Below are 12,046 nucleotides of genomic sequence, written 5' to 3'. Positions count from 1 at the left end.
ACTGCTCCACCCAGCGGTCGTGCTCGCAGCCGATACCCGGCCCGCAACAATATGTATATATATATATATATATATATATATATATATATATATATATATATATATATATATATATATATATATATATATATATATACTCTCAAGTCCCGAATAAGCGTGGGGGTCTCAATAAGCGTGTAGGATGGAACATTTTCCAAATTTTAATTAGAGTAGAGGGTGGAATAAGCGTGTAGGGTGGAAAATGCAAAAAAGTCTAATCAGCGTGCAGGTCCGAATAACCAGAAATGTGACAAATATAGAACATGGATTTTATTGTCCAAATACATGCATTACATCAGGACGACACATCTCTCGACGGGACAACATTGTCACCCTACACGCTCGCCGGTGTAAATATGACCTGAGGGTGGCAAGAACGATTTTTTAATAAGCGTGTAGACCTGAATAGAGGCCGTGTAGGGGGGATTTTCATCTCGAAAAAAATAAGCGTGCATGCACGCTTATTCGGGACTTGAGAGTATTGCTTTGAGAAATATTCCTATATATAATTTTGCGTGCTCCTGTGTCCGATATGCTTTATTGAAAAGGGTTCCTGGTGTTGTAGAATGATAAAAATAGGACCGTGGATCCCGAAGTTCACCTGGATTAGGAGCAAAGGTCACTCAAACCCCCCACAGACCCCCTGATTTCTTTCATGCCATGAACAAACCTTGGTACATTGCTGGTGATAAAGGTTGTGGCCAAGTTTCATCAAAATTGGACGTGTAGTTTTGGAGAAGAGAACAAATATGTATTTTGGGGAGGGGGGGTCAACCCCCAACCCCCACCCCCCCACTCATCAGGCCCCTTCATGAGCGTAGATTTTGATGTGGTCAATACACTTTCGTTAGGCATCAGATATAAAGCTTGTGGCCATGGTTCAAGCAAAAATGACTGAAGTGTTGACAGACTCACTGACTGACCGACCTATGGACACTGCTCGATCGCATAAGCTCATCAAATTAAAGTCCAGGTGAGCTAAAAGAAAAAGAAAAAGAAAAAAGACTGTTTGGACCACTACATTAATTAAAGAGTTCATAGAACATGATATCCCATGCAGTGTTCAAGTATATACTTCAATTGAAATAAAATGATGATTTTAAAGATTGTTTTAAAAAATTCTGCAAGTTTATACCAAGTGAAGCAGTCACCACCCTTATTTAATATGTTCAAGTTCTGCTTAACGCAATGGTTTTGGAAGTGACAAGAAGGCAATTTGTGTTCTACAGTGTTCAAGTATAGAATTCAATTTAAATAAAATAAAGATTGTAAAAGTTGTATAAATTAATCAATTCTGGAATTTACCACCATTCATGCAGTAGCTGTAACCATAGAAATACAAGTACAGTAGAATGGTCGATCCGGTGACCATTTTGGAATATGTGTGATGGCAGCGCCTTCAAAAAAGCCGCGTAGCAGCAGTGAGGCAGAATGTTTTGCGATTAACTGCACAAACTATGAAACTGGGGGCAAAAGAACGTGGTCAAAGCTTCCACAAGTGAGTGGTGATCATTCATAATGTCTGTGATGATTCGTATTCAGCCGTTATGAGCTCGATTCGCATAATATATTCAGCGAGGCAAATCACCTTACAACGTCGATGTCCTACAACTACGTAGGCCAAGGCTATCATTGTCAACACGACCGATTGTATGGAAACCAGTGAGCCTGTGATTGCATTTGATTCATTGGGAGTGATGATGGGTCGTATGGTCGGTGTTTGAGCAAGTATGGCTCGTTGGACTCTGATTATGTCAAACCTGTGCCAACACAAAAGTCCTCGTTTGTTTCTTACAATCATCATGCAAATTTCAAAAATGTTTGAGAGACTCTGCTGGCATTGGCTAATTATTACTAAGTCGGCCTTCGTGAATTATTGCACTTAATATACACAATATACAGTATATACAACAACACTAGGTAGGCCTTATTGCTGTACGACAGAGGGTGCTTAAGAATGGTGTGAGTGTTTGAGAAAGAAAAGTTTGAGAAAGGTCGTGAATAAGGGTTCGTGAGTGAGGTTTGAGTCCAGAGTTGGGGAATGAGGTTTGAGTACGGAGTTTGGGAAATGAGGTTTGAGTAGGGAGTTTGGGAAATGAGGTTTGAGTAGGGAGTTTGGGAAATGAGGTTTGAGTACGGAGTTTGGGAAATGAGGTTTGAGTACGGAGTTTGGGAAATGAGGTTTGAGTACGGAGTTTGGGAAATGAGGTTTGAGTACGGAGTTTGGCAAATGAGGTTTGAGTACGGAGTTTGGGAAATGAGGTTTGAGTAGGGAGTTTGGGAAATGAGGTTTGAGTACAGAGTTTGGGAAATGAGGTTTGAGTACGGAGTTTGGGAAATGAGGTTTGAGTACGGAGTTTGGGAAATGAGGTTTGAGTAGGGAGTTTGGGAAATGAGGTTCGAGTACGGAGTTTGGGAAATGAGGTTTGAGTACGGAGTTTGGGAAATGAGGTTTGAGTAGGGAGTTTGGGAAATGAGGTTTGAGTAGGGAGTTTGGGAAATGAGGTTTGAGTACGGAGTTTGGGAATGAGGTTCGAGTACGGAGTTTGGGAAATGAGGTTTGAGTACGGAGTTTGGGAAATGAGGTTTGAGTAGGGAGTTTGGGAAATGAGGTTTGAGTAGGGAGTTTGGGAAATGAGGTTTGAATACAGAGTTTGGGAAATGAGGTTTGAGTACGGAGTTTGGGAATGAGGTTTGAGTACAGAGTTTGGGAAATGAGGTTTGAGTACAGAGTTTGGGAAATGAGGTTTGAGTACAGAGTTTGGGAAATGAGGTTTGAGTACAGAGTTTGGGAAATGAGGTTTGAGTACGAAGTTGGGGAATGAGGTTTGTTCCGTTAACATTTCAGCTTTTTTGCCTCTCATCCCTTATTACTTGGCCAATTATTTTGAAACTGACCGTCAGAGCCACTCTGATCTATTATTTAATTAACAGTTAGATGGCTTTCCTGTCTAAATATATTTAGAGAACGTAACGAGCGTTGTGGAGCACTGCTCACATCCAATGGGCCACGAGTGGAATATTCATGCGGAAGTATTTCACCAGCGATAGCGAGTGGAATGCGGAATAAATCCTCCATGAGTTATCCATCTGACATCAAGAGTGGTACAACACGCAAGTTAGGGGTTTAGATAAATGCCATGATCGAAAAACTTGCTCAATCGATGACGTCACAGTAGCGATTACATATTCCAAGATGGCTGCCACGAGTTACACGTGTCGCTGCAGGCAACGTCAGGCATGGCCATTCGACTGTACATATATTTATATGGCTATTACATTACACCACAGTGTCCAGCACGTTACATTAGTTCTTCGTGCCTGTTGTTTGTGTCCTTTATGACGTTCTTTAAAACAGGTTTCCTGTTTGGAATGATTTCAATTTTGTTTGACTGCCAAACAGGCAGACAAGAGTAAAAAAAAATACCTCACTCCTCTCTACGCATGCGTGATCATGACAAATTCAGCAGCAAAGTATGTTCTGCTAAACTCCAAGTTTATTTTCTGATTTATGTTCAAAATACAACATTCAATTGAAACAAGTTGTTCCTCGATCATAAACTGACATTTGTGGACGGATGGGCAGACAGACATGAGCCAATTGCTTAACCCCACTTTTCGCTTTGCGTGCTTGATGGAAAAGTCCAACTCCTGTTTCTTCCTCTTCTCTCCCAGAAAGAGAGGCTGCTAAAATAATAATCTCTGTAATTAAACACACAAATATTGTTCCAGGCAAATTGATTATTAGTTTTCCAACGGTACCGTTTCTATTATTCTGTGACAGCAGGAACCCTTTAGAATTAAACGTGTGACTGTGAGTCAGTCAGTCAGTCAGTCAGTCAGTCTCTCTCTCTCACACACACACACACACACACACACACACACACACACACACACACACACACACACACACACACACACACACACACACACACACACACACACACACACACACACACACACACACACACACACACACACACACTTTTTTGTATACGAAGTCAAGGCTCGTGTCAGAGATAATACACAGAAATAACAAGGCAGGAGACAAGCGGGGTGAGAGAGGGAAGCAGAAAATAGTGAGGAACAGAGACAATGGGATATCTGTGGAAGAGAGAGGGATGGGGGCAGGGTATACAGCATAAACAAGATGGTACTACAGGGACTTTGAGGAAGGAAAACAAGGAATTTGAAGGAGGTGGGTTTGGGGTGGATTAACGGGGGTAGAAAAGATCATGGTTTTGGATGGGGGAAGATAAGAAATAGTGGTGAATGGGTGTTTTGAAGACCTGGAGGGAGGAATAGGATTGAAGAGAGTGAGGGAGTTTGTTCCAAAGGTGGGGGGAAAAGAGGAATGAAAGAGTGAAGGTGAGCAGTGATTCTTGATTTTGGCAGTTACACCAGAAGGGGGTTTTTGGCAGACCTTGACCACCCTGAGGAAATATAGGTGGGGACAGATCACACACAGAACAGAGGAGGCAAAGCCAGAGAAGACGGTAGAAAACAGAAAGACCACCGACCTGCCTCCGGTGAGAGAGTGAGAGACCCAAAGACTCAGCTTCATCGTGGAAGATACCAATGATCCTAAAAGCCATGGTTTCTAAAGCGTGAAGTCGAGCAAGGTGTAAGGCAGGAGCACCACACCAGAGCAGGAAGCAGTACTTCATCAGACTGCAAATGAAAGATTTGTTAGTGGTTAGAAGCTGAGGTGTGCCAAGGAAGGACTTTGCACAATGGAGGATGCCCAGTAGGCGACTGGCTTTGGAGGCCAGCTTGGAGATGTGGCTTTCCCAGGAAAGATCATGGCAGATACTTAGACCCAAAAGCTTGAATGAAACGACTTCTTCAAGAGGATTGTTGAGAAAGTATATGGGTGGGGTGGTGGGGGGGGGGTCCATACAGTCCTTTCGTAGAGACATCGTGAGGATGTGAGATTTGTCAGGATTGAAAAACATGTTCCAAGTGTTTGACCAACTTGTGATTTTATCCAGTTCTGTAGAGAGTGAAGAGGCTGCTGCCTGCCAATCAGAGGGATGAGGGATTGTACGACCGAGGGTGGAGTCATCAACACAGATATAAAGAGGATTTTCCAGAGAACCTGAGAGATCATTGATGAAAAGCAGAAAAAGCACAGGACCCAGAACACTGCCTTGAGGAATTCCAGCCTGGATGGGAAGAGGAGATGGGAAAATTCCATTAAGAGTCACGCGTTGACTGCGACAGGAGAGGAAGTGCATAAGCCACAAGTGGAGATTGCCTTGGATAGCATAAGAAGAGAATTTGGTGAGCAGTGCGGGATGCCAGACCGTCTCGAAAGTTCACTTCTCCTTTCAGTCATCGATCACTCGTATTGGAACAAAATGAGATCTGTTTTGAGATCCATTTGTTTTCCGATGCCGACAAACTTTGTATGCCACAGCCAGATTGCAGTTACTTTGCATCAATCAAATCTTATTGATAAATTCTCAACAAAGAAGTCCAGGAATGGTCGTTCATGGAAGCTTGTATAAATGCGCATGACCATCGCAGAGTGCCTCCGTCTACAACGATCTCCCCGTCTCTCATTTCTCTTGTGGTGTCACCCAGAGCAGCAAACCCTTATAATAAGGCAAGTACAGACACAGGCCATACTCTGTTCATCGAAAGTGTTGGCCAATTCATACTGCAGCAAACACTTTCTAGTTGGATAAGAAATGGCACTGCAGGGAAGACCACCAGCAGGGTGGAAAGATGTTGATGAGTCTGGACAGAAGAAGAGGAGAGGACCTACGAAAAGGGGAGAGGGAGCACAAAACAGAGGTGAGGACACAATTTTAAAAAGCAAGGCAAAGAGAAAGAACAAAGCAGAAGAATGAAGAATGAGCAAGAAACAATAAATGAAACAATCATCATCGGAGGCGACACATACAGTGTGTTGTGGAGTGACGAAACAATGTGTTATCAATTTTTTTCGTTCTGCTGGATTTTGGGCACCACGTTTGAACCGCAACTCATTGCAATTGATCAACGCCCTCTCCTCATTCAACCTGTCCGTCCTGGACACCTTCCCCCTTCTACTCCCTCACTCGTTTTCTTTGATAAACCAAACTCGAGATCCATTAACACCTTACAAAAAGCAGCCAGAAACAGCACCAGAACACAATCCATAACCCCTTGAGATCGAGAAAAGGTTTAACTTTAGCCGTTTAAATGACGGAATTGAACGGCCCTTGCAAAAATAAAATCACACAATTTCTCACGAGATGCTACAATCTCGTCAGAGTTCAGGAATGAATTTCGGATAGGAGTATGCTTGACCTCGGAATGGATTCCCGCTCTCTGAGCTGGCTCTATGCACAAGATATGCACTTGAGCAGCGATGCCATTTCATGAAGGGCTTCTTGGTGAAACGCTCCACTCAACAGGCGATCGAGAGCAAAGCACAATCGCATCGCAAGTCACGTCCAGACCCATGAGCTATACTCCAAATAATCAGCCCTCACGAACAAGGAAATACAAGGAACTTCAATGCAAGAGGAGGCCATTAAGCTCATTAAGCTTGCCGACGTCTTAATACTCCCACATCCCCACTACTTCCAGACACCTACCCAATTCAATTATAAAATTAGAGCGAAGTTGATGGCACAAGATCGCAAGTCCCCAAGCATCCCACCTTAAGCAAAGTTGAAAGATGGCAGAAAGCTCCGACGAGACCAAATATCAAATTTAGAGTTAAACTTCCACAAGGATCCAATATCAAAGATAGAGTTTTAAAAAGTTTTCCCGTTTTGACTCCTGTGACCCCCAAGTCCAACCACCAACGCATGAACTCAGGGTCAAATCAAAAATAATTCCTTACAAATTTCACGCGTTCCCCAATATTGATTACATATATAAGGTTTCATTTCAAAGTGTGCACGCAATTGCATTTTTGGTACATGACCTTTTGACCCTGCCCCAGAGGGGGTGGAACCAAAAATTATCCTGCTCTTGCATCTTCGTGCCATGTAATCATCACGGCAACCAAGTTTGGTTAATTTCTGCCTAACCGTTTAGGAGGAGACAGAGACGGACAGAAGGACAGACGGATAAACAGCGCTGATTAAAATATCCCCCCCCCCAGTTTGTTTGTTTTTATTGAAGAAGAAAAAAAAACGTTGAGATAAATATCAATCAAAATAATTTCCCATCCAGAAAATTAATTTTGCAAAAGAGGAATCACATAGCCAACAGGGGGACCAACTTTGGATCGATCTCGAGTAACTGGGTGGCTTTGACAGCATCGGTTAAATCACACGAGGAGGTTAAAAAATAAATAAATAAATAAAGGGTAATCGTGCTTTGGAAAATCTTTTTTAATCACCTCTCACTCACATCGCCAAACACAAAGGAGAGGACGTCTGCTTTTCTCCGTCTCTCGACAGCATTTCTATCCATACAAGGAAATGCCTCGCGGTCACTACAGTTTCACTTTGTACTGCGAAAAAGGTCCTTCTTGCCGATGACCGTGCGCGGTTTTTGAATCCCTGTTGGCGAATCAACACCAAAAGCCCTTCCCTCCTCCCCTCAAAAATTATTAATAAATAATAGAAGAAGACAAAAAATTTTTCAAAGGTGCATGTGAAGCAAAATGCAGCCACGCGTGCGAAAATCACCGCGGCATATAAATGAATATTTCAACAATCGACAGTCTGGGCCTTCAGGCCAAGGGGCCCCAAGTTATCGGGTGGGAATCCAAGCACGAGTGTCCGTGCTGCCCAAGAGAGACAAACGAGTCCAGAAGGCCAGCCATAACCGAGGCACATCAAGCAGCCCTTCTCTGCGATCCCTTATGGTCTATATGGGCGTTCATTATGAGAAAACACCCGCCACCCGAGGCGAGAGTTGTAAATGCTCGGCAAATTCAAACGAGTCTGGCTTTGCAGGCTTTCTTTGTGCCCAAATGACGAAAAATTTCGATGAACCTGACCGGTAAACCGTTAAAACGTTTCGAGAACGATCACCAATACATAATCTACTGTTTATTATAATATATTCTCGACCCGAACCAGGAACTGTCAGAACGGGGTTTCGCATGCGGGACGAGGTGGTGCTGTGTGACCCGTCCATTGGATGGTACATTAAGCTGGACATCCTGTCTACCAGCACTTCGTCTCTGCAGGTGGACATTAAAGATCACACGGCATCTTTCGACAAAGAGTCAGCGAGTTATCACGGGCACCCGAAATAAATTACAAACTCCTGCCCCAACTACCATTGCTGTGAAGGTCAGGGAAAACCACTCAGTGTAGGCAATAGCACAGGAAGCTGTGGCAGCAGACCCAGTCACCCTGGAAAGGGTATGACATCATCAATCCAACATTTTAACAATCAAGACTTAAGCCTCAAGGCACTTTACCATTAATAATGGGCTTGCAGGATAGCGTAGAGGTACGCACAATCGCCTGGCAGCTGTCTAGCCTGGGTTAGAATCCCGACCTAGCTATAAAGTCATCCCGGTGTTTCACAGGCAGGGCGATTCATCAATGTATGCGCCATCCTTCAGATGGGCATCAAACTCGGCGTCCCCTCCACCAGCCTTAGTTGGTGGACATTAAAGATCCATGGGTGGCTTTCCTGAAGAGTAGGAGAGTTATCACCAGCATCCTGAACAATTTCCAAATTCTCGTTGCGGGCATCTGTCCGTCAGGCCTGGCCAGCCGGTTTGTGAAAAGCTTGGACCAAAAACGTTCCCTGGCTGACCCACGGCATCCTTCGCCAAGAGTATCAGAGGCAAGCTGTCGGCGACATCCTGAATAAGTTCCAAATTCCTTCCCCAACCTACAGGGGCACTGCATCAACGGCACAGCCACTCTCGCAGCAATGATGCAAACCAGCAGCCACAAGCTGCACACAAAATGAATGACGGCCATTCAGTATCTTTCAATGATTCAAGTCCACAGCGATCAGAAAACTAGACCCCAAACCAAGATCTTTTTGAACACGATTCGTCATTGGCGTACCGCCACCACGTGATGTTTGAAACGTAAAAATGAACCATAATTTGGGGCCAGGACAAGCATGTCTGTTTGTGGGTCAATCCCCCGTCCCTGAAGTACACCCGTGAGTCGTACATTGAACAATAAAACAGTAGAGAGGTTATAGAACACCTTACACCATATAGTGTTCAAGTACATAATTCAATTGAGATAAAACTGCAGGTTACACTAAACTTCAGGTTAGTTTTCAGGTTAATGTTCAAAATAAAACATTCAATCGAAATCAAGTTGTTCCTTGATCATAAACTGATGTTTGAAGATGGACGGACGGACAGACAGACGTGAACCTATTGCTTAACCCCACCTTTCGCTTCACGTGCGTGGGGTAACATCATTCAGATCCTGTTACCAAAACATTTAGATCCCAAGATTCCACTTTGTCTTTTGACAGCAGGTGAATGGAGAAGCAAACGAGAAACCTTCAAATTAAATAATTATATATATATATTTTTTTTTTAATAAAAATAAATAAATGAAAACAAATAAATAAATAAAACAGCATCACAATGACAGGTATGATGCTTGAGCACCTGTTTGGGGGGGGGGGGCGATCATACCTCACGATAAAACTCGACGTCAGCATTCCGCAGCGACAGCACCGCCTTTGTTTATCGCCTGGGATCGACGGGGCTACGTGACAGCAACGCAATCGTGTTCCCGAGGGTGGACTCACGGCTAACTATTACAAAACGGTTGAAGAGTCACACGACCTCATCGCCGGGCGACGAATGGACCAATTTCGCCGATTAAATAGGGCAACAAACGGAATCTGGTTCTCTCCGTACCAAGACGCACAAACGTCGAATCAACAATCAGCACGACGTTCGCCTCACAATAAAAATCGGTCTCTAACAAGATCCCCTGATGTCGCAGTGTTAAACGGGGTGAACTTATCGTCAGTGATCGCAGGGAGAGAGAGGCCTTAGCGTTGACCCATAACCAAATGGTTAAATAATTATTAAAACAAGGTTTAAAAATCGAGCGGTTTTCATTAAGATCAATCAATCAATCGATCAAAAGGGCGGTTGTAGTGCGCAGCGAGTCGTTTTCCGCAATGACGTCATGCACGACACAATGCGTGCGGTTAATGCTTTCGAGCTTGCCTCGTCAAATCGCAACATGAGAGTGTTTGCAAACTTCAAAACTCCATGAACACGTCAAAAGAGGAGTAACCGATGCTCTTTTCACGGCAGAGTTTGCCCGATTTCACCTTTGTCATCCGAGTATGTGGGCAGCAAATGCAGAAGAGTACAAAAAGAACCACAGGGAGAGGAGAAGATAGATAGAGAGCACGAACCCGCACGCACACCGCCACCATGACTCATGACGTACTGCAGGTGCGTCTCACAAACACAAGTGTCCATCTCGAGTTCAATGTCGGTCGTTTTTGTCTCAGTCTCCATTTCCATCTGCTTAGCACCAACACCTTCCTCGTGCAGGCAGGTTGCGCCTTTGTGCTTTCTTCAGATAGTCCCGGTCGAGCTGCGATTTGGAACTCGTCGCCAGCAAGCTAAACTTAGAAACCAAATCAGGTTGTTGGGAGATTCAAGTAGATCTTAGAACTACTGGAAAACAGTCATTTAAATTATGACTATTATTATTATTATTATTATTAATCATGACCAGATGTTGCGGTGTGAATTGTTAGAGCATCCGCTCCGAGTCTCGAATGACGGTGTTTCAAACCCCGACCGATTCGTGCCACAGACTTTAAAGATGCTTTGTGCTGCTTCCTTACTTGACGCTCGGCATTCTAAAATGATGGATAGAGGTCGGATAAACAACACTAGGAAAGCAATGGCAAACGACTCGGTAAAACAAATGCCAAAAAACTGCTTCGGCAGCACCAACACTCTCAAAATAATATGGTACATCAGAATCAAAAAAAATTATTATTATTATTATCTTGATTATTATTGCAGCAGCAGAGACATGCCATGCATGGTGCAGTTGCCAAAACATTTGAGTAGAGGGAAAGGGGTCAGGGAGTAAGGGTAGGGAAGGGAAAAGGGGGGTGTGAGTTAAGCTGGCTGTCCCATTTCCTGAAATTTAGATTCATGGCAAAAGTTAACGTGGAGCAAATTTTTACATACTTTTTTTCCAGTTTGAACTCCGACGTGGAGTGGGAAAGAAACCTCAAAACTGGGCAAACCCCATGCCGAACACCAGAACACCTCAAACATGACATCGGTGGTTCATTTTAGAATGGTTACATCAACATTTAGATGTTGGCCAAGCTCAATGCCACGCTCAGATCAATCTCTCCCTCAAGAAAACTCACTCGAGAACGCTGCATGGGGTTTTCAAAGTCCGTTCCCTCCGGGGCAAGGCACAACCAACCCCCATATACGGGTTTTGCCTGTGGGAAGGGAGGTGGAAGGGCGGTGAGAGAGGTGGGGGGGGGGGAATAAAAGTTAGAGAACATCATAGTGTAGTCGATAGTAGAAAAATCGTGCAAATTATGATACAAGCATCAAATTTGGCATTTCTGTTCTGCAGGGCTTTCTGATCAAATCTGCCTGATTGGCTATTTGAAAATCCAGATTTTGAAAAAAAAAAAATAAAGAAAAAGAAAAAACCTTTAAAAAAAATTGAAATCACAGCTGGCTGAAATTCTTGAGGCGCAAGTGAACATCGCAGACAGAGGAGAACCAAGGGGAGATGCAGTCGTCATTGATGGCTCAGCACTTATCAATGCCCTACCTCCACGCACGTCAAAGGCTAATGTCATAAATGGCACGTCATTATCATTAAGGCTAATGACATGGACGTACTAGTCATAGCAATATCTGTACTGCCATCCTTACAGGAACAAGGTCTTGAGAACATGTGGATTGCCTTTGGCCAAGGAGCGATGGATTCCAGTCCATGAGCTAGTTTCTGCAATAGGGCCTGAGAAAGCTTGAGGGATCCCATACTTCCATGCGTTCACTGGATGTGATGTCGTGTCTGCCTTCCGCGGTAAAGGGAAGAAAACTGCATGGCAGACT

At 43.8% G+C, this 12,046-nt stretch overlaps 1 protein-coding gene across 5 annotated transcripts in view; it reads right to left on the bottom strand.

The window, feature by feature from the left end:
• The window catches only part of LOC147010111 (myosin phosphatase Rho-interacting protein-like), a 198,760-nt gene that overhangs the window by 170,247 nt on the left and 16,467 nt on the right, over positions 1 to 12,046 (bottom strand). For all 5 annotated transcript variants that reach the window (XM_085862250.1, XM_085862249.1, XM_085862247.1 and 2 more), the window contains one exon: positions 11,338 to 11,415. In XM_085862250.1, coding sequence (XP_085718376.1) covers positions 11,338 to 11,415 — 78 coding nt within the window. The remainder of the gene's footprint in view (positions 1 to 11,337; positions 11,416 to 12,046) is intronic.

The sequence above is a fragment of the Eptatretus burgeri genome, chromosome 17 (assembly GCF_056783735.1).
Source record: "Eptatretus burgeri isolate ZD-2024b chromosome 17, Ebu_testis_v1, whole genome shotgun sequence".
NCBI classification, from domain to species: Eukaryota; Metazoa; Chordata; class Myxini; order Myxiniformes; family Myxinidae; genus Eptatretus; species Eptatretus burgeri.
Note: the sequence above shows the minus strand (reverse complement) of the source record. Positions and strands in the feature narration are given on the sequence as shown.